General features: G+C 40.4%; 1 protein-coding gene across 44 annotated transcripts in view; it reads right to left on the bottom strand.

Annotated features, from left to right (window-relative positions):
• Positions 1-27,612, bottom strand: part of Rbfox1 (RNA binding fox-1 homolog 1) — a 2,075,913-nt gene that overhangs the window by 19,699 nt on the left and 2,028,602 nt on the right. For 31 of the 44 annotated variants that reach the window (XM_076937366.1, XM_076937355.1, XM_076937351.1 and 28 more), the window contains one exon: positions 15,255-15,319. In XM_076937366.1, coding sequence (XP_076793481.1) covers positions 15,255-15,319 — 65 coding nt within the window. Of the gene's footprint in view, positions 1-15,254; positions 15,320-21,193; positions 21,237-27,612 lie in introns of all 44 variants that reach the window. The other 13 variants (XM_076937363.1, XM_076937354.1, XM_076937356.1 and 10 more) reach the window with 1 other exon arrangement.

Below are 27,612 nucleotides of genomic sequence, written 5' to 3'. Positions count from 1 at the left end.
ATTGCACAGCAAATACTTTAACCACTGAGCTATCTCCCCACTGCACTCAATTTATTTTGTTCCAATATGATGCATATTGAAAAGAAAACTTAAAAAAATAGAAAATGCTTTTTCACTTTGGTTTATTAAATCCAGAAAGATGATAAAACTCCCTTAAAGCCTTTTCCATGATAATAGTTCCATAATGTAACTTGTTCAAATGTGGAGGTACCATTGACCTCCCTAGAAATTCGAGTATCTATACCTTGCTGGTTGGACTGACTCATTGAGATGGGCTAGGATCTTAAATTCCTTGAGAGCCCCAGAAGAGGTGCTGGGTTCTCATTTGTTAGATTTTACTGTGTATAGGGATCAAAAACCCAGATAAATGCATTTCTGGGGGAGTCTTAGTATGATTGCTTTTGTTCCAGTGTTTCAAAAAACATCCAGCAATTGAGCATTTCATCAAATATCTTAACAGAGTATTACTGTCACAAGAGGTGCACCTCTGAATATAAACAGAGATGCCTCTAGAATATTCCCTGAAACTTAACATTCAGCTGAAAACTCCAGTTGCTTCTAAACCAATAAAATCCTAACAAAATTACATACTCTCTGAGAATACCATCTTCTATAAATTTAAAGTCAAAAATAAGTTCATTTATCATCTATCTTAAAACAATAAAAGCAAGTTTGGTTGTATCTTTGCTACATTTATATTATGACCCAAACTTTCTGAAACTTAGAAACTATTGAATTTCAGATTCCCTAGGTTTGAGGGGCAATGCAATTGATATATCTGAAAATGAAAGAGATGTATGATATGGAATTTGATTTGACTTACACAAAGTCTGGTGAGATTTAGCATGCCTAACCTGCAGGTAGAGTATTCCCAGCATGCATCAGACAAGCACTTAAAAGGACCTCCACTCACAAGGTGCCTCTAACAGGAGCTCAGCCATAGCTGAGCATGCCAGCCTTGACCATTCACAGGTTGGGCTCTTAGAAGAAGCATTCCCATATGCATGCTGTGTGTGTTAATTACTTAAGCAGCGCTCCCTGACTCATAACCCCCAATTCTATAAGATAACTGCAAACATGTATGTTGTTTCTGCATGGTTCCCTTCTGAGGGATAGTCTATGTAATCAATGACCTTGAACTGACCCTCCTGCTTCCAATTACAACATGTTACAAGAACAGGCATATGCCCCTACAGCTAATTTTATGCTTTTTATGCTGTGGATTTAACCTAGGGCTTCATGAATGGTAGGTACCATTCATTCTACCAACTGAGCTTCAACCCCAACTCTCAGGCTGCTAGACCGGGTGACCTGGGATGATTGTAGGCAATCCAGACAAAGGTTAAATTGTTATTAAAAGAATAGAGAAAACTTTCAAAATTAAACCCTGAGGTGTTATTTTAAAGTAATTAGATCTTAAGTTCTCTAGAATTTTATGCAATATGTTGCTGCCTTAAAGAGTGATCTTTTGGACACCATGATTTTGAATTCTTAAAATGCCACATTTTCTCTTGTTCTCTCTCTCTCTCTCTCTCTCTCTCTCTCTCTCCCTCTCTCCTTCTTTCCCCCTTCTTCCCTTCTACCTTCCATCTTTCTTTCCTTTTACTCTTTTCCTTCTTCTTTCTCTCCTACCATCTACCATTGCATCTGGTAACCTTCTCTTAAATTTTCTCTTTTCCTTTTCAGTCATCTTTTTGTAACATGTTGGGGGGGGGGGGTGGAGTCTTTTTACATCACACAGACTAGTCTCAAGGTTCTAGGATCAACAGATCTTGCCTGGGGCTTCTGAAGGACTGGGCCTATCCCATTATCATTTTTGTAGTTCTTGAGTATGTTTTGGAACTAAGGCGATTACATTTGCTTTGATAACTCACTTTCTAAAAAGAATTGGCTTAGCTGGCTTCTGTTAAGGAAGATGAAATCTCAGAGGTCTAAGACTCATTTGCAGTAGTGGCAGAGAGAAGGAAATGGCACACATTGCTCTAGTATCAGAAGAACTTACAAAAGGCCTTCCAAACATGATGACCAGTTTACATATGAACTCTGTGCTATTCTGTTTTATTTTCAAACATACATAACCAGTCCCATTCCCTTCTGGAAAGATTCCCATAAAATGTCAGTAAAGTGCCTTTCTATAGAGCTCATCAAATATATGGGATCAGTCTGTGTGGCTACTGGCCTTCTAAGATTTTTTCTTTCATTAGTTGATTATGAGTAAGTTCAATAGGGACAGTATATCAAAGAAGTTCAGCGGAGAGGCCAATGTGATGACCAGGAGAGCAATGGCTCTAGTCTTCTCAAGGGCTCCATACTGGTGCCCATCACCCTTTGCTGCACCATTTTACAGATGTTTTTGTTCCTTCTACCCTGGAGGAACTTTTAAGATATTAAATAGAAATAAATTTCCTATTTAGATACCTATACATAGGCCATATGTTGATTTGTTCTCTGAAGCCATTTATCCCAAGTTACCAGAGAGCGAAAACAGGATTGAAAGTGTAGCTGGAAAAGTGCTGTTCACAAACAAGCTCAGAAAGAATCAAATGATCTGAGTAGTGAGGGTGTGGGGCCACTTCTTGCAATAACAAAGGAGGCTGGTACCATTGGCCACCTCCTTATGCGTTTCCCACTCTTCAAACAGACCCATCTATTTAAAAGTCACTTGACACCTTATTTTCAACAGAGTGGCCTGAACCTTGGTTTTAGATGATGGCGTCTGACATCTTCAATCTTGGTTACATGGTGATTACCTAGGAAACTCCTGATATTCCAGGCAACCAAGTTATACCAAGCCCCATTGAATAAGCATCTTTGAGACTGGAGCTCGAGCATGGACTACTTCTACTATCCTGGTAATTTTCACATGCACTGGCGTTTGCATACGAGTTGTCTGGTTGAATGGTTTGTAGCTTGAATGATCCATAGACTCACAAGAAGATCTGGAGGAGTGCTACCGGCTGGATTTCCTCTGCTGGCTTAGCTGATCTGAGAGTCTGACAGACACTCTGAACACGATCATACTTATTAATAGCCAACACTGAGTTGGTAAATCTTTCATTCCAAGTGCAGAGAGGTATGCTTCTTGGGACTCCAGTCTCTATCAAATATGGATTAAGTACCTGCCTATGATGTGAGACTGCTAAGTGTCATTCATACCTATGCATGTACTTCATCTTCCTACAGCCCCTCTTATGAGTGCTCTGATGAAAGAGGAGTAAACTGAGGAAGGCCAGTTGAGGCGAAATGCCAAGTGGTGGAGATGAAATATGAACACCGTTATCTGGAACCCAGTCCCCTACTCTCACTTCCTCTGAGATTCTGCTCAGGGGAAGTCACATGGGCAGTATTCTGTCACCAGTAGTAGTATGTCTGCTTCTCTAGGGAAATTTCCTAGGTAGCAATATTTTTCTGAATCTGCAGCTTCTCTGAGACAAAGTGATAGATATTTGAGTCCATCTTTGGGTATGATATGACTGAGGATTGAGAGAAATTATTATAAAGATAATCAACTGTCTGTAATACAGAAATGCTAGATATCATTTTATCCACAGACTTCCTTCCATTTTAAGATGTTTTCCAACCATCCAGAGTCCATCTGACTCAGCTCATAGCATATTTAAATTAATCTTGTGGTTTACTATATGTCATTTTTATCTCTCTCCCCTCCCGCCCTAGGTTAAATCTCATCTATTTGCAATTTCCTTCTGAAAATAATTACCCTCTGACTTCTAAGTGCCAAGTGGGAAGAGTGGCCTCCCAGTATTTCTCAAGGAGACTTGAGAAACCAGACAGAGGTTAAAGGCAGGCTTCTGGCAAGACCAGGTGAGGCCAGATTGCGACTGTCCTTTCTCAAATAATACCAGTGTTGTTTCATGGTAGTGGTTTGTTAAAAACTCCAGATCTGTGTTGCTTATAGTGAGTCTTTGTGAATCGAATGCTGTAGATGTCAAATATAACACAAGACTTATTTGTATTTAAAGCCCTATGGAATGCTGACTACAAAAATCTCTGTAGGCTGTAGGTTGGTCTCTTGGCCTGACAGGTGGCAGCTGGGGTCCCCCAAGATGGGATGAGGTCAATGTGATTCTACCTGTAGGTTCTGGGGAATTTTTTAGTCATAAGACCCAGAGGGTTCTGACCTTGACAGACCAAGAATTTCTCTCTCTCTCTCTCTCTCTCTCTTTCTCTCTCTCTCTCTCTTTCTCTGTGTGTGTCTGTGTGTAGATGCTATAGGTCACTTTTGGGTGTCATTCTTCCAAGTTTTACTTTTACTCTTTGATGATGATGGTGGTGGTGGTGGTAGTGACGATGATGATAATAATGGTTGGTTCGTTGTTTGTTGTTTGTTTGATTCATTGCTCGATACAGACTCTCACTAGGTACTCCTAGCAAGTCTGGGGCATTGCTGTGTAGACCAATCTGGCCTTATAGGCACAGCCTCTTTCTGCCTCCTGAAAAATGCACATGTGGAGATAAGAGAAGTTATTGGAGTTGGTTCTCTTCCACCATGTAGGTCCTTGGGATCAGGCCATTAGGACTGGTGGCAGACTCCTATACCCACTGATCCATCCTGTTAGCTCCACTGATCTTTCAGATGGTCACTGAGGACACAGTGCTAAGCCATACTGATGGAGCATGTTCTTTGGGCCTCTATGCCAGTGGGGAAGGCCTGTACGAGATATGTCTGTCTTCATCTCATAATCTCAGGTCTGTCATTTAAAGGAGAGTGAAAGAACAGATTTTGATCCGTGTTCAACATTTCTTTCCATGTCCAATTCTAAAATCCTACTCTGGAATATCCAGATCCTAGTGAGATACATAACCTTCCTTGTGGTTATTTTTATTTAAGAATATATATATATATATATATATATAATCATGCACAATGAGATGTGACAAATACAGATGAACCAGCAAATAACCAAATAAAGTAGAAAAGGCTCCAAAAGGATCTATCATGATTTCCTATTTTTTTAAAAACTGAATGTATGAAAGCACATTTAGAATCATATCATTTGGACACAATTCCTTTGCTTATGTTGTATTAATAAGGATTAAATTAAAAGGAGAAGAGTCACCAGTTCCTCATAAATTTGGCTATTTGATTAGATAATCCTGGACTTTAGATAGTCATCTCTAAGGGTCTTTCCCTGACCTAGAGACTGTCATTTCAATCTCTCTATGGTCTACCATTCTACCCACTTCCAACTAAATTCCCACTCAGATGAAACAGCTAGCAGAGATTCCAGAAGGCAGGCCTGTCATTACAGAATGAGTCTCATTAGAAACAATATTTCAACTTTCAGGGCTTTAGTTTTATCACTGGGAAATGGAGCCAGAAATTAAAATGTATGTTCCTCAGAGACTTCATGAAGATATAGCAGAAAATGAAAGTATCGTGGGAGATGCATTACCATCTTGTGTCACTTAAACAAAAGGTTGAGGGAGGGGCAGGAAGTGGTGTTCTGGAAGATGAATTTGTGCTGGAAAGGGTGAGTGTCTCTTTTAGGAAGCTGGTCCATGTCAGGGAACTATATCTGTTGAAAGTACATGAGACGAGAATCCATGTCCAAGGAGAAGCGTGACTGGAGAAAACGTGTTTGAACCCCACTGGACAACAGCGCTTCTGATGATCATGGCAATGGTGATGACACACTAAGTGCGGAGCTCAGGCTCCAGGTAGAGAGCTTCCATTCAGAACCAAGCACACCAGGAAGCCAAGGCCTTAGTGACTACCCGTCTTTCTCACTTTAGAGATAAGGCAAATGGAAAGTTGATAGTCTCTATACCTTGCCCATATTCTTTCATGGATTAATTAACTGTGCTAAGATTAGACTCTGTCTTAAACGTAAATTGATGATTATCTTCTGTGTATCAGTGGCAAAGACTGATTAGCACATGTATACATTAAAGAATATAAACAATAAATATGAGATCCTGTTTCAAATCATAACTCAGCTACATAACTGTCATAGGAGACTGAGCTAAGCATAGAATCTCAACATGCTACTGTTGTGATGAATCTTGGAGCTGATCGGGCCAAAAATGAACTCACAATTTAAATGGAATTATGGCTGCCACCCCTATCAAGCCAGTGCTTGCAATGAATCATCTCTAATTTCAATTAGAAATTAAGTAAGTAATAACATTTGTACCAGTGTATTGAATTATAGCATCCACCTCACCTTTAGTTGAATGGGTATGATTTGTCCTCTGAGGAGATGAGAAAACCAAGGCCCAATGACATTAAAAGAAACCAACTGTGGCTCCTGCAGGGTTTGTTTTATATCGATGCAGCCTATTATGTAGCCAGTGACAGAATTTTAACATGGAACGCTATGACCTTAGGGGTAAGAAAATGATAATTACAGCCACCAGCCAGTTGAAACAGGTGGTAGCAGGGGATATTTTGAGAGATGCCAAACATTTAAGAGGTTACTGAAGAAGGGTGAGTGGAAAGAAGACAGTAGCAGATGGGTGGAACCATGAATGGGTCATCGGAGGTGTGGCACCCTTCTGTCATCTTGGGCTAAAGCATTTTAAGGTAAATTATGAAGATAACTAAGGAGAAAAATTACTTGGCTTTAGTTGTTTGAACTCCTTATAATCTAGTCATGTTGCCTCAACACCATGCATTATTGTAGAGCAAAACTAAGTCTAGACAGAATGCCAGAGAGCTAGCAAATTAAGAGTCTCTTCAGTTCTTACCCACCGACACCCCATCCCCCTACCAGTAAGCACTTTCCCCCCTAACTGTTTTGTATGTTAGTTAAGTATGAAATGTACTACAGTTCTGAAGAGCACTGAATTCCAGAGGTTACATCAATCACTGTGATCTACACTGGTGAGGAAAGTCATCAAGAATCATTTGTTTCTGTCAGATGGCTTTTTTTTTTTTTTTTTGCATGAAACTGCTGCATACCGATATAGAAATAATTTAGATGCCACATGCTAACAGAGACCAGCTCTGGAAAAAAAGTCAACCTGTGCTCTTAGGCTCAGGGGTCATAACTTGCTTTGATACTCTTAGAAATAGTAGAAGAGAGTTTTAACAGAAAAAAAATCATCTAATTTCAAAAGAAAACAGGTTTAGCATATATGCTAGTGTCAAAGAAGGTGGCAGAAAGGAGAAATTACCACCAATAAAAAAATAACATCTAAAAGAAAACTATGGTAATGAAGGTGATTTTAAATTTAAATGTGTGTGTGTGTGTGTGTGTGTGTGTCTGTGTGTGTGTGTAAATATATATGTGTGTGTTCCAGGGTATGAGTGTATAGAGGACACAGGTTAATATCCGAGTGGTCTTATATTTTCCACCTTGTTCTTGAGTGAGGGTCTTTCACTGAACCTAGAGCTTGGCATGTCAGCTAGGCTGTCTGGCAAGGGAGCTCTAAAGATTTGATTGATTCCCCAGTTTTGGGATTATAAGTGCATGGCACTGGGCCTTGTTTGTGCACAATGGCTGGGAATCTGAACTTGAGTCCTCATGCATATCCAACAAGAACTTTTCCCAGTTAGAGGGGGAGACATCTACAGATGTTTCATGAGCTATGATTATTCTATCTTGGGTATGTTTCTTTCTGCTCTGCTGGATGGCTGTCATTTACCAAGCTCACTCTTTCTTTGTAGTAGAAAGGGCTCACCCAGAGGCTATAGAGTCTGTTCACACCACAAGTTTCTGATCTACCTCCAGGAATCCAAGACTTTCTAAATGCTCATGGTGGGGCTCTGATGGAACTACTTAAAAGATAAATTTCATTTGCTTTTTTGTGGCCCATCAAGCCAATGATCTGCAACTAGAAAAGCATGTAATTAGGCCATGCCATGACCAAAGGAGCTGTTAGACCTTGTCTCGTCACCTGCAGAAGTGGCTCCCCACATGGCTGTGACAGCCATGGTCTGTTGGGTTTTGAATGCTCTTAATTTCTCCCTGGTCCCTTGTTGGTCCAGTCTGTGGATTATTACAGGTCTATTTTTTAACTGCCACAATTACATATTCATCCAACAGTGCATAACACTAATGAAGCCATGGTAGGTTATGGATAAAAGATAATTAGTTCTTGAGGTAAAATTGGGCATATTTAAGGTGTATGTGTATGTGAGGAGTGTAGAATGTGTCATTATGTAAGGAGTGTGTGTGTGTGTATGAGTGTGTGTATGTGAATGGTCTCTGAGTTAAAAAGAAGAGGAAATCAGGAAACAGGCCCTTTTATAACATCGGCATTGCTTTTTTCTGTTTACAGTATGACATTTATGGACCTGAACTTCAAGCCCTTTCTGCTTCCTTCTTTTCAATTTCAGAATCATCTTAGTTGTTTTCAAATTAAATCAATGACAACTTAAAGGGTATGTTGAGAGAAAATATAATTAGCATTGTTGTAACTTTTTGGAGAATGTAAAATCAGGACAATTTTAAAGAGACAGTAATGTATGCATGTGTTTTACTAAAGAATTTGCTTTTGCTGGCATTTGAGTCTTAGATCATGGCTCTCTCAGGAATACCTTTCTTTTTAAATATCCTAGAATTATCTGAACCAACTAACTTCTTTTTCTCTTCTTGAAGGGGTTACATGTCACTCAAAATGGTGACTAATTATGGAAATAAACTTTCAGCGAAAAAAAGACATAAAAATAAGACAATGTACATACACATATCTATGTGGACATGTGCCTGTGTGTGCACACGAGCATGCACACATATGTATGTTTTCAATATAGAGTTTTAGTAAAATCCCGAGTATAGTTTCAGCAGTGGCACTGGGATACAAATGAATATAAAGACACTGGTGACTTACTCCTGCTATGTTCTTATTATAAGGTGACAGAGCATCTTTTGTTTAAAAATGAGAATTGCTCATCACAGTGACAGAAATGACTTAAAACTAAAACCAAGAACAACCTCAGTGAGTTGCTATCACAGGCCACTGAGGAAAGGCTCTTTCTTCCCACACTCCTTACCTGACAGTCAAGAGTAACCAACCAACAAACAAAATAAATAAAGAATAGATAGCACCAAAAAATAAAAAAATAAAAAGAGTAACTTTATCTATCTGGGTCCCCCCAGATGGTACTCCTGGGTCTGCCCTGAGCCCTCATGTGCTTTGCTCTCAGTACTCCACTGACCTGGGAGCGTCATTCCTGATTCGCATGACCACGTTTTGTCATATATATCCTAGATTATCTCAAGAGATTTTTCCCCCCTTAGGAAGATTGAAAATGTAAACAGGAAGCAGCCACGCAATTATCAAGATTTATTTTCCTGCAGCAGATTAAAAAAAGGGAAATTGAGTATAAACTAACAGAAGAAGAAACAAAGGTTTCATGTCCTTTTGTGGCCCATTCCAAGGGGAAGAAGATTTTAGCTACATGGTAGAAAGAAGCCTGGGAAGAACTCACTAGTCCCCAAGGAGAGAATAGATGGCCAAATTCCACTTTCCCAGCCCTCCTGACTCAGGAAAGCAGCACATCTGTGAACTTGAGATCTGTCCTTACACATGTCCCTAACAACAGGCATGGGCTTGCTTCTGATGTCCTGGAATAGTGGAACTCTTATCATACCTAGTTTGGAAAAGAAGAATTGGGAAACCAGGAAATGCACCCACCCCTCCTCTGTGTTGTCTGTTCTCATTAAACATCCTACACAGTTTATACATTGAACTCTGTATTTTACTGCATGGCTAGAAAAACAAAGTAAAGTCATCAAGTTCAGATGGTACAGCATTTTTGTGAAATAACCTTAGTTATAATGGAAAAAAGAAAAAGTGAAGTGAGCTTTTTATCCAGGATGCTCACTTATGCTTGATAGTGCCAAAACTAAACTTTCTATATACTTAAATTAGATAAGGATACTAAGTAAAATAGCATTTCCACCTTCTTTCTCTTTTTTCCTTTCTTCCTTCCTTCTTTCTTTCTTCCTTCCTCCTTCCCTCTTTCTTTTTCTTTCTTCCTCCCCTCTCTTCTTCCTTCCTCTCTCTCTCTCTCTCTCTCTCTCTCTCTCTCTCTCTCTCTCTTTCTTTCTTTCTCCTTCCTTCCTTCTTTCCTTCCTTTATTGCTTCTTTTATTTTTGATTTTTCAAGACAAGGTTTTTCTGCATAGTCTTGACTATCCTAGTACTTGCTTAGTAGACCAGGCTGGCCTCTAACTCACAAAGATCTTCTTGCCTCTACCACCCAAGTGCTGGGATTAAAGATATGGGCTACCATGCCAGCCCCTGGCTTATCATGTTAAATGAAGCCATTTGCCTATTTTCATGGTAGAAATTTGCCAATCTTAAATCTGAATTTTAAAAATACCTCCTAAGATAGGCTAGGGGCTATGCTACACACATGGAAATAGAGTCAGATACCTCAGTGGCTTCAGTCATCAGACTAAGGTTTTACCTAAGAATTTAGTTCTGTCCTATGTATATTTGCTCATGGTGAAACATAAGAGAGGAAAAGATTGTCTTCTGTTCCCTTACCCATTCCATTTCTCTTTGCTTCCCTTTGTCATGACTTTCTTTCCTTCCTTTTGGCTTTCTTTTCCTTTCACCCATGGATCTTAGGACCATCCATTTCTCTTCACATCTATCTATCCATCTCCCCATCTCCCCATCTACGTATGTTTCTATTTCTGTCTCTATCAACTATGGACTTTTAAACATGATACCAAGACATGCCAACTAATGCCTATTACAGTTTATGAAAGATACTAATCTGTATCTCTCTGAAATGAATCCTCTATTCCATAAGACCAGCCAATGAGCTCCTGATCTGACTGGTGCACAGCACCCACCATGACTGCCCGAACTCCTCAAGTCCTGGCTTTCTTCTCAGATTTCTCTCCAAATTCTCAGAAGTTGCTAAGAAGGGTGTAAGACGACCATATTTTACTTGGGTTTATTTTAAGTTGAGATATATGGAACTGCCAATATAATACTTTCTTTTCTTATCATATAAAAACAATGAAACTTTCAGGGCTCAGAAAATGAGCAAAATTGAAAGCAAATCCTATCGCTTGTAGAATCTTCACTTAGTCTAAGGAAGTCTATGTGGCCTAGTTCTGCACACCAATGTCAATACCACTCTGTCATTTGTAGACCTTCAGATTGAGTAAATGCTTTATAGTTTCAGTTGACTTTTAATGAGCATCTCTTACCCAGAAGCTATCTTTACATAATTATGAAGATTCCATTCTATCTGTGTTTCAGAGTATATTTTTTTTGCTTACTTTAAAAATATATTTTTTCTATATTATGAAACTCAAAAACCATTATAACAAAAATGTAAGAAAATATATTTAGGATAAAAAAATATTTGATAAAAATCAATTTTAATGTAAACAGATTTCCTAAAAAGTGTCATCTGAGAGACAGTACATTTCCAATGAGCACAGAACTTGATAGAAATCTTTTTTCCTAAGTGATAGATTGTTAGGACTCAAGTTTCAGTATTGTGTATTACCTTACTTACAAAAGATATTATATTTATTTGAAGGGAAAATCATGTTTTAATTGATAGAAGAAATGTTCCCTGGTACAACCATATTTATTGTTAAACTTGACAGTAAAGCACTTTTTTTTTTTTTTTTTTTTTTTTTTAGTTCTTTTCTAATCACTCTGTGCCTAACTCCTCTCTTCCCTAATGTGGAGGGACACTTTCATGCACCAATCCTTAAGGAATGTTAGAGTATCAGCAAGCAGGACAAGCATGACCAGGCTTTGTCTTCCTAGGCAGAGTGTTTTGTCAATGCTATATACACATCAGATATTCCCCCACTATGAGTGGCATGATTCATTGAACAGGGTACTTTCCCCTCTTCCCACCGCCCAGTTGGACAGCCAAAAGATGCAACAAAGACCAAGCCATAGAACACAAGGAACCAAGAGCCAATCAATAAAGAGAGACCTGCACCCCAGGCTTATTCCAAGCAAGCCATTCATGGAGCTAATGTGATGGACCTGTCCAACCCAGCACGTTCATACCACAAACACATCAGCAACACCGAGTGGCATGCAATGACCAGATGACCACAGGCCCCACCGCCATGCTCTGATTGGTTCAAGCTCAGAAAACAATCTCCTTGAGAGTCTGGACAGTTGGCTTCCATTACACCAAAGCAAGATATTAACCAAATAAAGAATTGATCAGGTCAAGTGTTTACCAAATGTTTGTAAAATGTCAAAGAATGCTGTTCACCTATCCCCACTCAATTCATCAACACAGCTACAATGCTACCTAAGTTCAGTTCAACCTCGTGGCTTGGGAAAAGCTTGGCCTGCAGCAGATGGTCTTCATTCAAAAGGTCAATACCCAGAGACTTCTGGGCTGCTCTGAGATGTCAGCCTGTGATCATTTAATCAGGAAGATGATGGGCAGGGAGCTGCAAAGCTCCCATTAAAGACCTCCAGGCAGCGCCGAGGTTACTGTTGTTCAATACTTCTCAAAGGGTTCCTGAACTTTAAGTTTATAAAGGCTGTAGTTTGGGTTGAGTAAAGACAAAATCCTACCAGTGTGTGAGGGTAGGGGTGGGGCAGCAATGGAGACTTGTCTCCACTTTGGAGAAGGCTGAAGAGTCAGTCACAGCGAAGGGATGTTGCTGTGTTGCTTTGGATTAAATTGACAACCAGTGACTATTTCTCAAACCTGATCCACTTGTCTTATTTCCCTCCAAGTTTGAAAGTGATTCTTTTAGTTTAGAAGTTTATCTCTTTGTCTTCCTGTCTGTCTTCCAGAGATGGGGAAGTAAGGGTCTGTTCCTGCACATGCTGTGATATGGTGGGATAAAAATGCAAGAATTTATCATTGCCCTGGATAGCTTCTGCATCTTTAGTAGAGATTCAAAAGCTATTCTGATAGTTCCCCATTTCCCCCTGACTGTATTTTAATAAAGCCCCTTTCTTGTCTGCATTGATTAAAAATAAAAGGTACCACTGCTTAATAATGATAAATCAAACCAGAAATCTCATTTTAGAGATTGTTTTCTGGTAATTCACCTATTACTGAATTTACCTCAATGAATAATTCCATAGGTGACAAGTATTCTGCTCACAATAAAGTTAAATAGAGCCAGTAATCAATTTCCACAGCAACCAAGAGGACCTAATGTGCAAATATGGCTAATAAACAGCAAGAGGCCAATTACATGAAAAAGAATATAGTTAGTGGGCTCCTTCATCTGCAACTGTTATACTAAACCGGGAATTGCAGTTATTAAAGATTTACCAATCCAAAATGAGGGTAATCTTTTTCAGTAGAATGCATCACCAATGAGAACTCTCAATAATTTTAAAATTGTAGATTTTATACAGATATTTGCATATATGGTGTTCCACAATGCAGAGATGTTTCACAGTTTCAAATGGATGCAAGGGGATGGGTGAACCTTCTCGGTAACTCTAAGATTAGTATTAAACATTGTTGTTTGTTTGTTTTTTTTTTATCAAGTATCGAAATAAGTCTTATTGAAGAAGGCGATTTAAAGTCTATCCTTATAATTAACCTTCTTTCAACTTGGGGCTAAATGCACGTATTCTTAGGAGAGGCAAGATAAACACTCAAAGAAATAAATCTGTTTAAGATTCTTATAATTATACAGCAGGCTAAAGTTACTATGATTATAATTACATACAAAGTGGGCGTTTGAGAATTTAGCATCTAGAGATATTTTCATAAAATAATTAAGGGCTGTAGCTGAGCCACATTACAATTGAGACTGTGTGGAGCTGCAGTACTTGGAATTTAATAACATTTAAGCCTTTTCATTTGTAGAATGATCTCAAGTATTTCGAGATTCTCATCATTTTTATTAGCCTTTTGACCCTCTCAATTGTCCTAACCCTGTGTCAGAGAATACTGAAGATAATAATTTACATGAAGCATCTTGCATCTTGCCAACTGATGATTGGATAAATGGATAATTCATGTATTTACAAGTGTGTCTGGCCAGTGGCTTGGATCTCTTTGAAGATTCTCCACAATTTGGAAAATGGGTTATAAGTGCTCATGAGAAAACAGTGATAATTCCTGTGTGTAGCCAGACAGCAAATCTTAGCTCATTTTTGATGAGTTTGTGCGTGCGGCTAAGTATGGCATCTTAAATTCAGGGATTTCTTTTGCTTTATTAAACTGCAGAATTCTGCAGCTGCTGCGCTCTAGCAACCCTTCTTGGGAGAAATGGGATGGAGGTGCAGGAAAAGTGCACCACAGCAAACCTTGAGGTACTGCATGGCCACAAGCCAGGCGGGAGCCCCAGTGTCTTCTGACAGTTCCCATTCACGGGCCACACCCCTTGCCTGCTTGCTTACCTGTCTGACCCAGCATGCCTCAGCCACACATGCAAATCATTACCATTATTATTTTATTCATGAAACAAATCCTCAAATTAAAATAGTCATCACGGAAAATAAGCACCCTCCAGGACATTCTTGCATGCAGAGCACCCGAACATTCACAGTGATGTCCTCAGAGAACAGAGCCAGAAAATCGCATTCAATATGGAAACACACACATTTTGGGTTGTTTGGTTGGTTTACTGCCCTGTGGGCACCTATATAGAAATAACTCTAACTGTTTTAGAAACCATCACATTGCCAAAGTCTGGGGACCAAGGCATTCACACACATCCATCCGGAATTCTGCATTTCTCAAATATACTTCTGTACCTCCAGCTGCCAGTCTTCATGCGAGGTGTGCAGGGCAAATGAAAGTTGGCTTATGTTTGTAAGTTGGGGCACTGCCCAAACTGGGCACTGCCAAGATCAATGAATCTCCTTATGAGAGCCAGGTGTACTGCCCATTTCTCTATTTTGAATTCAATGGAGCAGAGGGGAATGTTTTCCTGAGGGTCATGTGGGAAAGGAAGGAAGCCTCTAGGCTCATAAGCATCTTGTCTTCTTCCTATGAGCTAGATAAGACTATGGTCTTCTAGAGAAGGCTATGAGAAGATTGTACTGCAGTGTGTGTGTGTGTGTGTGTGTGTGTGTGTGTGTTTACATGTACAAAATACATGGATATAGGAATAAGGAGACCTGAAAAATAGCTATCCAGGGACAGAGTAGATTTTCTCAGCCTTGCATCAGACAGGGTGAGGAATTCACAATGAGCAAGACTTAAGCATCCTCCTTCGCTCAAGTAGCCTGTGTAGAACTTCACCACAGGCCCTAACTTTTAGGGGTTTCCTCCTCAGTAGTCATGCATCTGATTTCAAGCAAGACCAAATGAGAATCCTGCCCCACCAGCTGTCTTCAAGTCCTCTAGAGAAGGAAGACACTTACCTGTCACTGTAGGCAGCGGCAGTGGCAGGGGTGGGCTGGGCGTAGCGGTATGCAGCATAACCACCCTACAATATAAGAAGAGAGAAGGCTTAGGAATGCAGAGCCCAGTTCAGTGATACCCAGTGGTCAGGAGCCCACACCAGCACAGCAGCTACCCACGTCCACCCATCTAAGGTTGAGGTTAATAAAAGCTTAGTAACAGAGCAGAAGTCAAAAAACACTGGAGAGAGAGGAGGTTGAAGATCAGGCCTGGCTGTGTGTTAAAGGTTAGAAACCCTAAGCATATCTTCTGAAGTTAGAACCCCGAGCCCTTTAAAAGAAATGCACCTAAGTGTTAATGGTGATGGTCTCGGGTGAGGATTAAGTATTCTTTCTACTTTTCTGAACTTTCCAGGTTTTCAGAAATGACCTTGCTTTACCATAACTTAACAAATATTAATCTAAATTTTATTAATCTTTGATCATTTCTTCATAAAAAGTAAGCACTCTCCTGCCTCATATTGAGTGTAGAAACCAGATCAGCAAATTCCTTAGTAATTGTGTGTGTGTGTGTGTGTGTGTGTGTGTGTGCACGCGCACACGTGTGCCTGTGATCATTTAATCACTAGTGGTTGTAGAAGGCTTTATTAACATTCCATCATTATTACAAAAGTAAACAATTGTCAAAAATTCTATCTTCTCAGCTGAAAATATCACACTGCTGCTTGTTACATGTATCACACAGGTAACAGGTCACACATATCATACAGCTACAGGTCACACGCATCACACTAATACAGGTCACACATATCACACTTGTCACACACATTCAGATGTAGAATTTGGCTCAGCGAAGGGGAAGATGATAAAGCCTTCCAATTTGTAAATAAAATCATTAAGAGAAAAAAATCTGCAAAGGAAAATAATTAACATTTAGTTCTGTGTACCAGTAATTGCCATTGTTCAATTAAGCAAAGAGGAATCACAAATGGGCTTATTGAGGAGGAATTGTGTGCAGTGGAGCATTGATTATCAAACCCAGAAAAGAACAGCTTGCTCAACAGACCAGGGCAATGTGTCAGCCACCTTGAAATGATCTCAGCACAATTAACACATTGGACCCAGTGTCCAGAGGCAACAGGGGCTTTTTCAGGTTCTAATGAGAATTCACAGTACTGCAGTCCTCCAAGGGATGGGTTCTCACCCTCACTGTGAGGGGCTAGCTCAGGATAAAGTGCTGTGTCAGAGGGCTGACAACTGCAAAATGCCCAATGACAGGAGAGCAAAGTTGACAAGTGACATACATGTGGCCACGTACACAGGGACGAAGCAAGGCTACAAAAGTAACTTTAAACACATAGGAAACAGCTCTCAAGGGTTCTGCCACTGTGCTTCACTAAAATCCTCCATCGTGTACCAAAAGAGCCAGTTTTTCTATGGGGAAATTTGTTCTTTGGATCAGCCTTAGTGAAGACACACCTAAGACATCTTGGTGGATAATCGCCAATAATACAGAGCCAGGAATTTTTGTGTCAGCTTTCCTTAAGGAAAAAAAAATGTGTGATTTAAAACAAAAAAGGTCTTAGCCAGACACCACCTGGTGCTCCAAACACAGTGTTCTCTAATGAGGGATGGGGGAGCTCATTAAATGTGCTGAAAAGTCATAAAAACAAAGCAGGTGTCAGACTGGCACTGAACTCCAGAGGAGGACGGCTGGCCAAGGAGAAATCAGGGCACTGTTTTCTAGAGTTGTTCATTTAATCTGCCTCACAATTTTTCTTGGCTTTCATGATATATCAGAAAGATGTAAATATGCAGGTATGTGCATTAAATTTAATAAGGTAAGAAGGGGTTAGAACTGACCAGCCAATGGTTGTGAGGTGTTAGCAGCAATTGGATGAAGTGTGTGTGTGTGTGTGTGTGTGTGTGTGTGTGTGTGTGTGTGTGTTTGTCTGTCTTTCTGTCTATCCAGTGGTGGAAAAACCCTAAAGATATATTAGCTTCTAAGTAAATTCTAAATGGTTTGGCTCAGACTATACATCTGTCTCTCAAGGTTTGCAGAAGAGTCTGCCACGAGATTGGGTAGAAAACATGTCTCTAGGGCAAACAGAGGTAACTAATATGAGTTTCACTGCCTAAAAGATTGACATTTATCATGGGAATGTAAATGTAGCTATGAATGCATGCACTGTACTTTTATAAAACAGTGTTTTCTTTTGTTAATTTTAACTTTGAGATCATAATTTGATTATAATATATTTCTTCCTTCCCTTTTCTTTCTCCTATGAAAGTCAAAAAGTTTGGTAATGATCTTTCTCTTCTATATTTACTTATGGCTTTACCATTGAAAGGAAATCAGTCTATGCCAAGTAGGCATAAGTGGTCAATACCCTGAGGTTATTTCTCTTACTTGAGATATTTGCTTTTAAGTATTCTCTTTTGTTTTGCTTTGTTTCTGAGACAGGACCAAATGCAGCATAGGCTAGCTTCAAACTTGTTATGGAATTAAGAATTAACTTGAGTTTCCAATAATCCAGTCTCCTTCCTTTGAGGCACTGAAATTACATCTGCTTTCCAACCTGCCTGGAAAGACACATGCATGTGCCAAAGCAAGCGTTGTATTAAGTGGGCTACATCCTCAGTCGAGTTTAGGTTTTAATTTTTATCCGTGTGTATTTATGTGAATACATGACATTCACATGTGTGCATGCGCCTAGGTCAGAAAAAGAAATTGAATCCCCTGGATGTGTAGTTACAGGCAGTTGGAACCCTTGAACTTAGTGCTGAGTACTGACTACTAGGCCTCTAATGAGCATCTAGCACTGCTGTGAAATCATCTCTCCATTTTTATCAAGTACCATTCAGACCTAGTGTCCTAGTCTGCCGATATTGTTAAAATAAATGGTACGAACCTTGATAAACAGGTCACATGACATGAGAGTGATATCCTGCCTGTGTCTTGTTCAGCATGGTGGTTAACCATCTTAGGTGTTTTCTTATCACTTGGAATGTGGGGACTACAATTTAATTGAAGTTTCAATTGACTTATCTTTCATTAATTTGATTTGCTTTTACCTTGTTGTTTATGTTGGGTTACTAGGATCTAGTAAATGCTGAAGAAATGCTACAGTATTAAGCTAGTTCCCAAGTCTGTCATAAAGACAAAAAGAAAAGAAAAAAAAAAGAAAAAAACTTGCTTACTTTTTATTGTGAGACAGTGTCATATAAATATAAAGTTGGACTTGAGATGATTCTGTAGGCCAAGCAAGTTTAAATATCCTCCTGACTCTACCTCCCAAACACTGGGATCACAGTTGACAGCAGCCTGACTAGTTAAGTGAATACATCACTGTGTGTTGCATGCGTGTTTAGGTATGTGCAGCTGCGGGTGCACATGAGAGCAGATGTGTTTGGAGGCTAGAGGGCAACCTCCTCAGGCACTGTTCTCTCTCTCTCTCTCTCTCTCTCTCTCTCTCTCTCTCTCTCTCTCTCTCTCTCTCTGTGTGTGTGTGTGTGCCTGTTTCTCTTTTATTTTATGAGATGTGGTGGGGTCTCTCATTAGTCTAGAATGTGCCAACCAAGCCTTCTGTCTGACTTTCTAGCTCTGTGATTAGAAAGAGAGGCCTTCATGCTTGGATTTAAAAATCAAACAAATAAACAAAAGAAATGCAAACCCCCTCAGTTCTGACCTTAGTGGTTCTGACTTGCAAACCAAGCACTTTACCAAAGGGGTACCCTTCTCGGTTTCTAGGAAACTGTATTTAAAGGTAAGCATCTACTGGGCTGGTGTGTACAGTATTGGTCCCTGCACTATGTGGTATTGGGGTGAGAAGGATTTGGTGACGTCATCATGCCGCTTCTCTATACTACACACAGTCTTTCCTAGTTCTCTTCTGCATGAAATCCATATTTCAGCAATGGTGCAGCTGTGTATTAACTCAGTGTATATGCACCGCCTGTAAAATGGCCCACAGATACAAATTGCTTTAATTTGCTTTTCTAAAAGGTGACTCAGATGGGCTGCATTGCTCTGTGCTCTGCAGCTTGCAGAGCCAGAGCTTCTGCATAGTTTTTGCTGATGTCTGAAAAATGAGGTCTGCTTCTTTTTGAGGTCAGCAGACCTAGGTCTTCGTATGTCTGGTGCCTCCAGATCCAGTGACAAAAATAATGTCATGAAAGAGGAGATTTTTTTTTCCTTCTTAAAACCAAAGGGGAGAAAAAGTGTAGTACAGTTTTATCTATTCTACTCGTGTGTGTGTGTGTGTGTGTGTGTGTGTGTGTGTGTGTCTGTGTGTCTGTGTGTATGTGTATATACACACACTTTACTGGATAATGAATCCAGGGCTTTATGCATATTATGCAAGTGTTCTATTACAGACCCAAAGAGCCAAGCCGTCTTCTGACTTCAGGTTTTGGAAGTTTCTCATTAACTGGTCTATACTAGTATTGGCTTACTCCATAACCAGCATTGCAATCCTCTTGCCTCTGACTCTCTAGTGCTGAGATGGTAAGCCTATGGCACAGAGCCATGTGGCCTACCATCTTGCACTCTCTCTGGCATGTTTAAGGGTGCTATAGACCACATTTGAAGAGTCTTTGCCAGTGTTGGACGAATGCGTTGACTTTTATCTTTTCTTTTTTTTTTTCTTTTTAAAAATCTTCCTAAAGGCTTACTGGTTTGGGGTGGGGTTAGCAACTGGAATAAAAATGTCTGAGTACCTCCAGTGAAAGCGGGGAGCAGTACAGGCGATATTAGCTATGCGATGCCTCAAGGCTAGAGTTTTTGATTTAAAGATTCTAGAATATTCAAAGGACCTATCAATGATTGTGGAGAAAATCTATTCTAACAAACCCTAAAATCTTCCACCTTCTGGCCTGTGTGAGTGTTTGTATATACACACGTGCCATGTGCAGGGATGGATGTTACATTGGGTGTTGGCCCTTGCCTTGTTCCTTATTGCGGATTACTATGTACCCTAGGGTAGCTGGTCTATGGGCTTCTTGGAATCCCCATGTCTTTGCCTTATCTCTCCACAGCAGTGATGAAGCAGACAAGTGGTACTATATCTGGCTTTATCTGGTTTCTGGAGGATTCAAACTTTGGTCCTCATATTTACACAGCAAGTGCTTTATGTGCTGAGCCAGCTCCTTAATTTGAAAATTCTTTCTTTTGATGGATTTATATCTGATGGGCTTAGATACATTTTAAGTCAGGACTTATTATTATCATTATCATTTTATTATTATTTGCATGTGTGTTTGTGTATGGATAGGTACTGAATGTATGGGTGTGTGCATGTGCTATGGTGTGTGTGTATGGCTGTTATGCTCACATACCACAGTATGCATGTGGTGGATGTGGCTGTGGTGTGTGCATATGTGTGTGGTGTGGTATGGTGTGGTGTGTGTGTTGTGGTATGTGTGCTGTGGGGTGCATGTACGTGCATGCAGTGGCATGTGTGTGTGTGGTGTGTGGTGTGTGCTCCGTGGTGTGTACATATATGGTGTGCACATATAGAGGTCAGCAGACAACTCTCAGGAGTCAGGGCTCTCCATCTATCTGGGTTTCTGTGACTCAAACTCAAGTAGGTTGTCAGGTCTTAGCAGATAACATTTTTACCTGTTGAGCTCTCTTCCTGGACATTTTTTTTAAAAAATGGTTTTTAATTTTTATAATTCAAGAAATTAAAAGCCACATTAGACCTCTTAACATGGCAAATTCATGATCCATCCAAGTCTATACCTACAATGCTGATATCTGGAAGAAGTATCCCATCCCCATTGTGGACATATCAGAAGTAACAGGATAAATCTGCATTAAAACTGGAAAATTCAGTCAAGGCTCCACTGCTCTATGTTAGCAAACATTTGCCCTCCCGAGAAACATCTTGTTAGTCAGGATTTCAGAGCAAACCCACAACCACAGTGATGAGTGCTTTCCATCAGTCAGGAATTCATACCTGTAGCAATTTATTGCCATACACTGGCTCTTGATACACTACTCTATAAGGAAACAGAGATGTAATGTTTTCAATGCAAAAATGAAATAAATAAAAGAAAGTGCACAAATCAGATAGCAACCCTGGAGCAATTCATTTACAAGTTTGCTTCTTTTAGTTCAGTATTAAGAGCAATCAGCGAAACCGAAAGGGGGACTAGGCATGGTCCAGTCCTGGACTTGAAAATTCTTGTACTGACAATTATAAGTAAGGTGAACGTGGAGCTCAAACTGTGTGCTCCGCATTGGGATACATTGATATTTGTTTTTAAGAAAATAAAAAGATAATTTCATGGCTTCTCACCGTTCCCTCTGCACCCCAACAGTTTCAGTATTATGAATTTCTCTTATCTCACGGTTGGAATTTTCTGGCTCACCTGAGAACTTAGTTTTGATGTCAACGGCTTAGGGGACTAATATAACCTTTCAGGGACAGCCCAGATTTACACAGCAAGTTTAGCCCTTTCTGCTCACACAGCAAAAGAGGCACCTCACAATTGCATTGATCATACTGAGGGCTTCAGTGGTATTTTAAATAGCCTCGTCCAGTGAGCCTGTGGGTGCACATAGGACAGCTCCATGTGGTGCATACATCCTTTATATGCTTAACTCAGGTCTCGCCTCAGTAGAGCAACAATACAGATTGAGAACGACTGTGAAAGAAACATTTGTTCATGGGGCTATTTCATGTGTGTCACTTGAGATGGAAGAGAAATAAGTCTCTGGATTCCATGGCAGATAGCAAAGTGACATTTAGGGACCTGCTCTATGGATCTGTATATACATTTTTAAATGTCATCTGACTTTCCTTCTTTTTAATTGCAGTTAACTTTCCTCTTCCAAAATCCAAGAGCATGGAGGTGCACTCGCCCAAATGTGTTTTAATTCCCTCTCATCCCCTCTTCCTTTCGCTCTACTCCTCTCTCCTCTCTCTCTTTTCTCTCCCTCTTCTTACCTTTTTTCCTAGTTTCCATTGCTCATTTGAATATCTCATGTACAGATATTGTTGACTAGTGATTTACTCTACCTTTTAGAGATGCCTTTTTTTTCTTAATCTTATTTTTTCCTCCCCCTACCTTCCACCTTCCTCCCTCTCTCTTACTCTCTCTCTCTCTCTCTCTCTCCCCCTCCCTCCCTCCCTCCCTCCCTTCCTTCCTTCCTTCCTTCCTTCCTTCCTTCCTTCCTTCCTTCCTTCCTTCCTTCCCATCCAGGCAGCTATGTCTTGGGCAGAGAAGGAGGCCAGAATTCTATCTAACTCCTGGGCTTGTTATGTGGTTTCCAAGGTCTAGACTCTGATCCTCAGGATTGAACAGTAAACGTTCTTAACTGTAGAGCCACCTCTTCAGCACTACTCTCTATTCATCTCTATGTTATCTTCACATCCTCTCCCATCCTTTTTTCTCACTAAACCCTACCATTGTAAATTAATCTGTTGTCCAGTGCTTAGGTGTTGAACTCTGTTTGCAGATCGTGTAGGCAGAAGACTTGGTATCAGGGAAGATTTGGGAATAAATTACTTCAATTTTTTTTTTTTTTTTTCTGGGAGAACAGTTTCCTTCTCTGAAGAACATGGAAGTGATAAAGTCTCTGTCTCTTGGGCTGTGGCAAGGAGGACATGCTGTGGTGTGGACTGGATGCTAAGTATCCTCTTGCATCTCAGCCTCTTAATTTCCCAATGTACTTTTGAGTCCTTCTAGTGACTGAGGATAGCCAGCCTAATGCTGATCCCTCCCTGGACCCCTAATGCTTATTAAACTTGGACCCCTGTCAACATAAAGTCTTGCAAAGGAAAGGCTTGGGGTTCAAGTTGGAAGATTTATGATCTCTGTACCCAAAGCTCCAGGCTCACTCCTGTTATTCCCAAACTCACTCAGCATGGAATGAGGACACTTAGTCACTGCCAGTATGACTTGAGTGAAGGAACAGCTTTGCAGAGACAGGGTTCCAACCAGGAGCTCTAACAAAAGAGCAGTGTGAAATACAATGGAATGTTGAGATGTGCATGCTGGGGTGGGGGCTCAGTGTTTCTCCTTCTCTTCAGTAGCTTAGGGTATTGTTACTATGCTGCATAATGTTAATATGCTATTCCTTCTTTTTCCTTCCTCCCCCCCCACTTCATTCTATTGCCTGATTTACTACTTTCTTAGCCCAATTTCCACCAAACATTCTTCACATCCCCATTGCTCTCCCATCATCTCTCTCCACTCCTTTGTCTGTTTTCCATCATTGTTTCGGATCAGATACAGTCTTCTTTGATCTACCTTGAAAATGTCAAGCAGTATTTAGTTTCTGCTCCTTGGCCAGTGTCTAGCTTTGTGATTTCTACTGCTTCACCCATAAACAAGGGACCTGGCTCTGTAGGTCTGGAGAAGTCTATTTCTGTGACTTTCAGTTAATATCACTCTTGCTATTGCTTCTTTATTATTTAATTTGACACATTCTTAATTAAAGTGAGTGTGATGGTTAATTAATTATCAACTTGATGGGCCTCTAGATTTACTAAGGAAATAAACTCTGCATATATCTGGTGGGAAGTTTCTTGATTGGGGTAATTGAAGCAAGAAAACCCATCCTAAATGTGAATGGTACCCTCCCTGGGCAGGGTGCTCAGACTGAATAAAAAGAAGAAAATGGAGTGAGCACAGGCACTCATGGCTCTCTGTTTTCTGACTGGGGATGCCATGTGACCAGTGGCTACATGCACCTACTACCATGATTTCTAGTCATGACTGACTGTGCCCTCAAACATGATCCCGAATAAGTCTACCCTGTCCCACAAGTAAGAAGATTAACTAATGACTTTATTTCAATACTTTTTGATAAAATTTGTGTTATCATTCACACTTGGTATGCTATTTATAAAAATAGAATATCTACTTTTTAAAAGATTAGTATGTGTTTTAGCCCCCAACTCCAGAAAAGGGCTTTGATGATAGATAATCCTACCCATCCCATGTTCTGACTAGAACCTCCTTTATCTCTTGATATGTAGCTGTCTGTGTAGCACATAGCTTTTCTCCGAGCCTACGTTCTGTCAGGACACCTTCCCTAGATAGGAGGGGTGCTGTTTCCACCATAGCTTCTCCTGAGCATAAGGTCCATGGTATTTCTTGACAAGACTACTCTCTATAGCTGTCTCCAGGTACCAATGATCATCTGTCCCTCTTCCTTCAACTTCCACTTCTTTGAAAAGTTTAAGATCATTGTGGGTAGGAGCTTGTTGTAGTGATTTGGAAGGTCTTTCTAATCTTTGGTGCCCTGGCAGTATCAAAAATCCCAGAAACGCCTAAGAGATTCAACTTTGGGTGACAGGGGACAGAGACCGTGGAGGACAAAGTGGAGAGGAAGGAGACATCAGGGCACAAGGCACAGAGCAGTGGGTTCAGAGAGTTCTCTCCTGTTAGTATGGATGATCCTATCTGATAAGCTGAAGGGTGGAGAAGGGATTGAACAAGAAGAATGTGCCTTGATTAGAGGAGACCAAAGCTAGGTACTTGGTTCTTTACTTAATGGATTATAGAAAAAATAAGAAAGGAAAACCTCAAAGAGAGACTGTTTCCACTTATACATTCGTGAACCTATTTATTGTACAATATTATGATAAGATTGTAGGCGTAGGCCAGAGACTTTTCTTTAAATGAGACAGAATCTGAAATGATTTTCAAGAGATCTCTCCAGCCACTTTAAAAAGTGTGGGGCTCACTGTTCAGATGGATTCCTCAGCGGAGCAGTGGGACTTGTGGCTTAAATCCACACATTCAGAATGATGTTCCTACTGAGACTGAGCTTTGTTCTGTGAATTCAAGAGTATAGGAAATAATTCATGCCATTTACTTCCTTTGAAGTTAGAGCTGCCCATGGTCCCCTGCTCTGCCGCTGAGGTGGGAGGTCCCAAGGTCTAGTCCCCTTCTATCTCAGAAGGTCACACCCCCACAGCAACACTGTACTACAGTGATCTGTAGGAGCCCAGAGGACAAACACTAGGCAAGTGGGAGGCTAACCTACTACTCCAGCAGGGTTACCTCATCATATATTTGGAACAGACACTTAAAAGTCACATTGTTTTTATGATATAAAGAGCAGAAAACGGGGATGGGCAGATTGAAAAGAAAGCAGCTTGCACAACATAGGCACGAGGCAGCAGAGCCTGATGACCCCCTGATCTTTCCTGCTTTGTTCTCTCTGCTCTATGGATTTCTGATGTAGGCCCTAGCACCCTAGAATCCACAATGTACAATGCTAGAATTTTTCCATTCCTTCCCTGTACTCTCACTTTTGCTCTCGCTCTCTGTCTCTGTGTCCCTCTGTCCCTCTGTCTCTCTGCCTCTCTATCTCTGTCTCTGCACCTCTGTCTCTCTCTCTCTCTCTCTGTGTGTGTGTGTGTGTGTACAAATCTACACATAATAGGAGTGTGCACACACATGTGCAGAAGCCAGGGGTTGACATCAGGTACCACTCTCAATCAAATGTCTGCCTTACTTTGTAATACAGGGTCTCTCACAGAACTTGGAACTCACTGCTTGGGTGGGCTGGGTGTTCACGAAGTCCTGCTAAGCCTGGACTTTTATGTTAATGCTGAAACTCTGAACTCAGTTTCTCACATTTGCCCGACAGTCACGCTACTGACTAAGTCAGCTCCCTAACCCTGTTTCTTCTTGTTGTGACATCCTTGCCCCTGTCGAACATTTTCTTCACATTGCATAGGAATCTAAAAGGCAATAAAAAGTGAATCCCTTTGAAATATGCATGGGAGATCACAATTAATAAATTATTTCACATATGAGAAACTGAGTCCAGAGAGGTGGATAACCAATAACTGATGGCTAAATTAAAATGTTTTTATTGTTAACTAGGGATTCCCATCTATCTTTTTTCTTGAACAGATGTTAATACAGAAGTTTTATTTCTAGTGGACTTTATCTCTTAAGTAAAGCCTGCCACCTCCTAAGTTTAAGAACAAAATGATAAAAACCCAATTTCAGTGATGCTGGGTTCAGCCCACTCCAGGCAACACAGAGGTTATAGCTATGGATTGACTCTCTAATTCACTTTATACCTGAGGGTAGGACCAGGCTCTCCCCACCTCATACGTGAAATGGCATGAACTGAAGTTCTGGAGTAAACGGGCACAGGAGGAGCATCTTAAGTTTCATGACAGAAGGAAGTCAATTGTTCTCAGGATAAATGGAGGACATGTTCATTCATGCTAGTCTGGCAAAAGGGCAAAAATTGTACTAGCCTGAAAGTAACAGCAAGTGTCTCAGATATAATCAGAATGAAACTAAGCCCATCAGTGATGGAGACTGTTACCTCACTGCAAAACTGCTGCATTGTGAGACTCAAAGCAATATGATATAGTAAAATAACCAGGCTTGCCTGCTTTCTACTAAATAGCATCAATCTACACAAAGATAACATTTGACTTTTCTTACCTAGTGTATGAAAAACAAGTATGATTCTGTTTACTTACTTGGGGTCATCAATGGTGCATTGTAAGTGTGTGTGTGTGTGTGTGAGAGAGAGAGAGAGAGAGAGAGAGAGAGGGAGGAGGAGGGAGGAAGAGAGAGGGAGGGAGAGAGAGGGAGGGAGAGGGAGAGAAGGAGGGAGAGAGAGGGAAGGAAAGGGAGGGAGAGAGAGGGAAGGAGAGAGAGGGAGAGAGAGAGAGGGAGGGAGAGAGAGATAGAGAGAACTCCTCTACTGCCTACTTAGTTTAAACTCTATTCCAAACTATTTTCATCACACTAGTGCAGCATCATGGGAGCATCAGGACATGGCTTCTTTGGGTAAGGACATTTCATTGTGGTTCTGAAGATAAGACACATCCTCATGAAGAGGAGTTTCATAAAATGGAACCAGTTGGCAAATAGTACTAGATAAAGGAACTATTTAGATAAATAAAGAGAATACATTATTAGAGAGAAGGGGCCTAACCCTCCAGGTCATACATGTTGTGGTGGCACAGAATTAGATGTTTATAGCTGTGTTCAGAGAAAAGAGAGGAATGGATTGTTCCCAACACTGTCGATAAATAATTACATTTTGTAAGAAAAGCATAAGAAACTATCAGCCATGAAAATACCTTTCGGTTCTCTGCAGCTGGTAACTACCAGCTTCTGCTCTGTATACCCAACTGAAAACGCACAGAGCATACTGAGAACTTTAGAGTAAATGTCATTGTGGGTGGACTTTTAATTTGGCATGAAAGGGGGCAAAGCACATCTCTTTAAAATGGGTGCAGTTGTGTTTGTCTATTCCAAAGTTGATCAAGTCCAAGTTATTAATTCCCCTCAAAGAGCAACTTACGTGTCCTTTGAGCTCAGGACTGGCAGCCCTTCCACCTTGAGAGAATTCCCTTTTGACCCCAAAGAGGTAATTTGTTCC

The sequence above is a fragment of the Arvicanthis niloticus genome, chromosome 6 (genome assembly GCF_011762505.2).
Source record: "Arvicanthis niloticus isolate mArvNil1 chromosome 6, mArvNil1.pat.X, whole genome shotgun sequence".
In the NCBI taxonomy this organism is placed as follows: Eukaryota; Metazoa; Chordata; class Mammalia; order Rodentia; family Muridae; genus Arvicanthis; species Arvicanthis niloticus.
The sequence above is the reverse complement of the archived record's forward strand: the minus strand, read 5'-3'. Positions and strand labels throughout refer to the sequence as shown.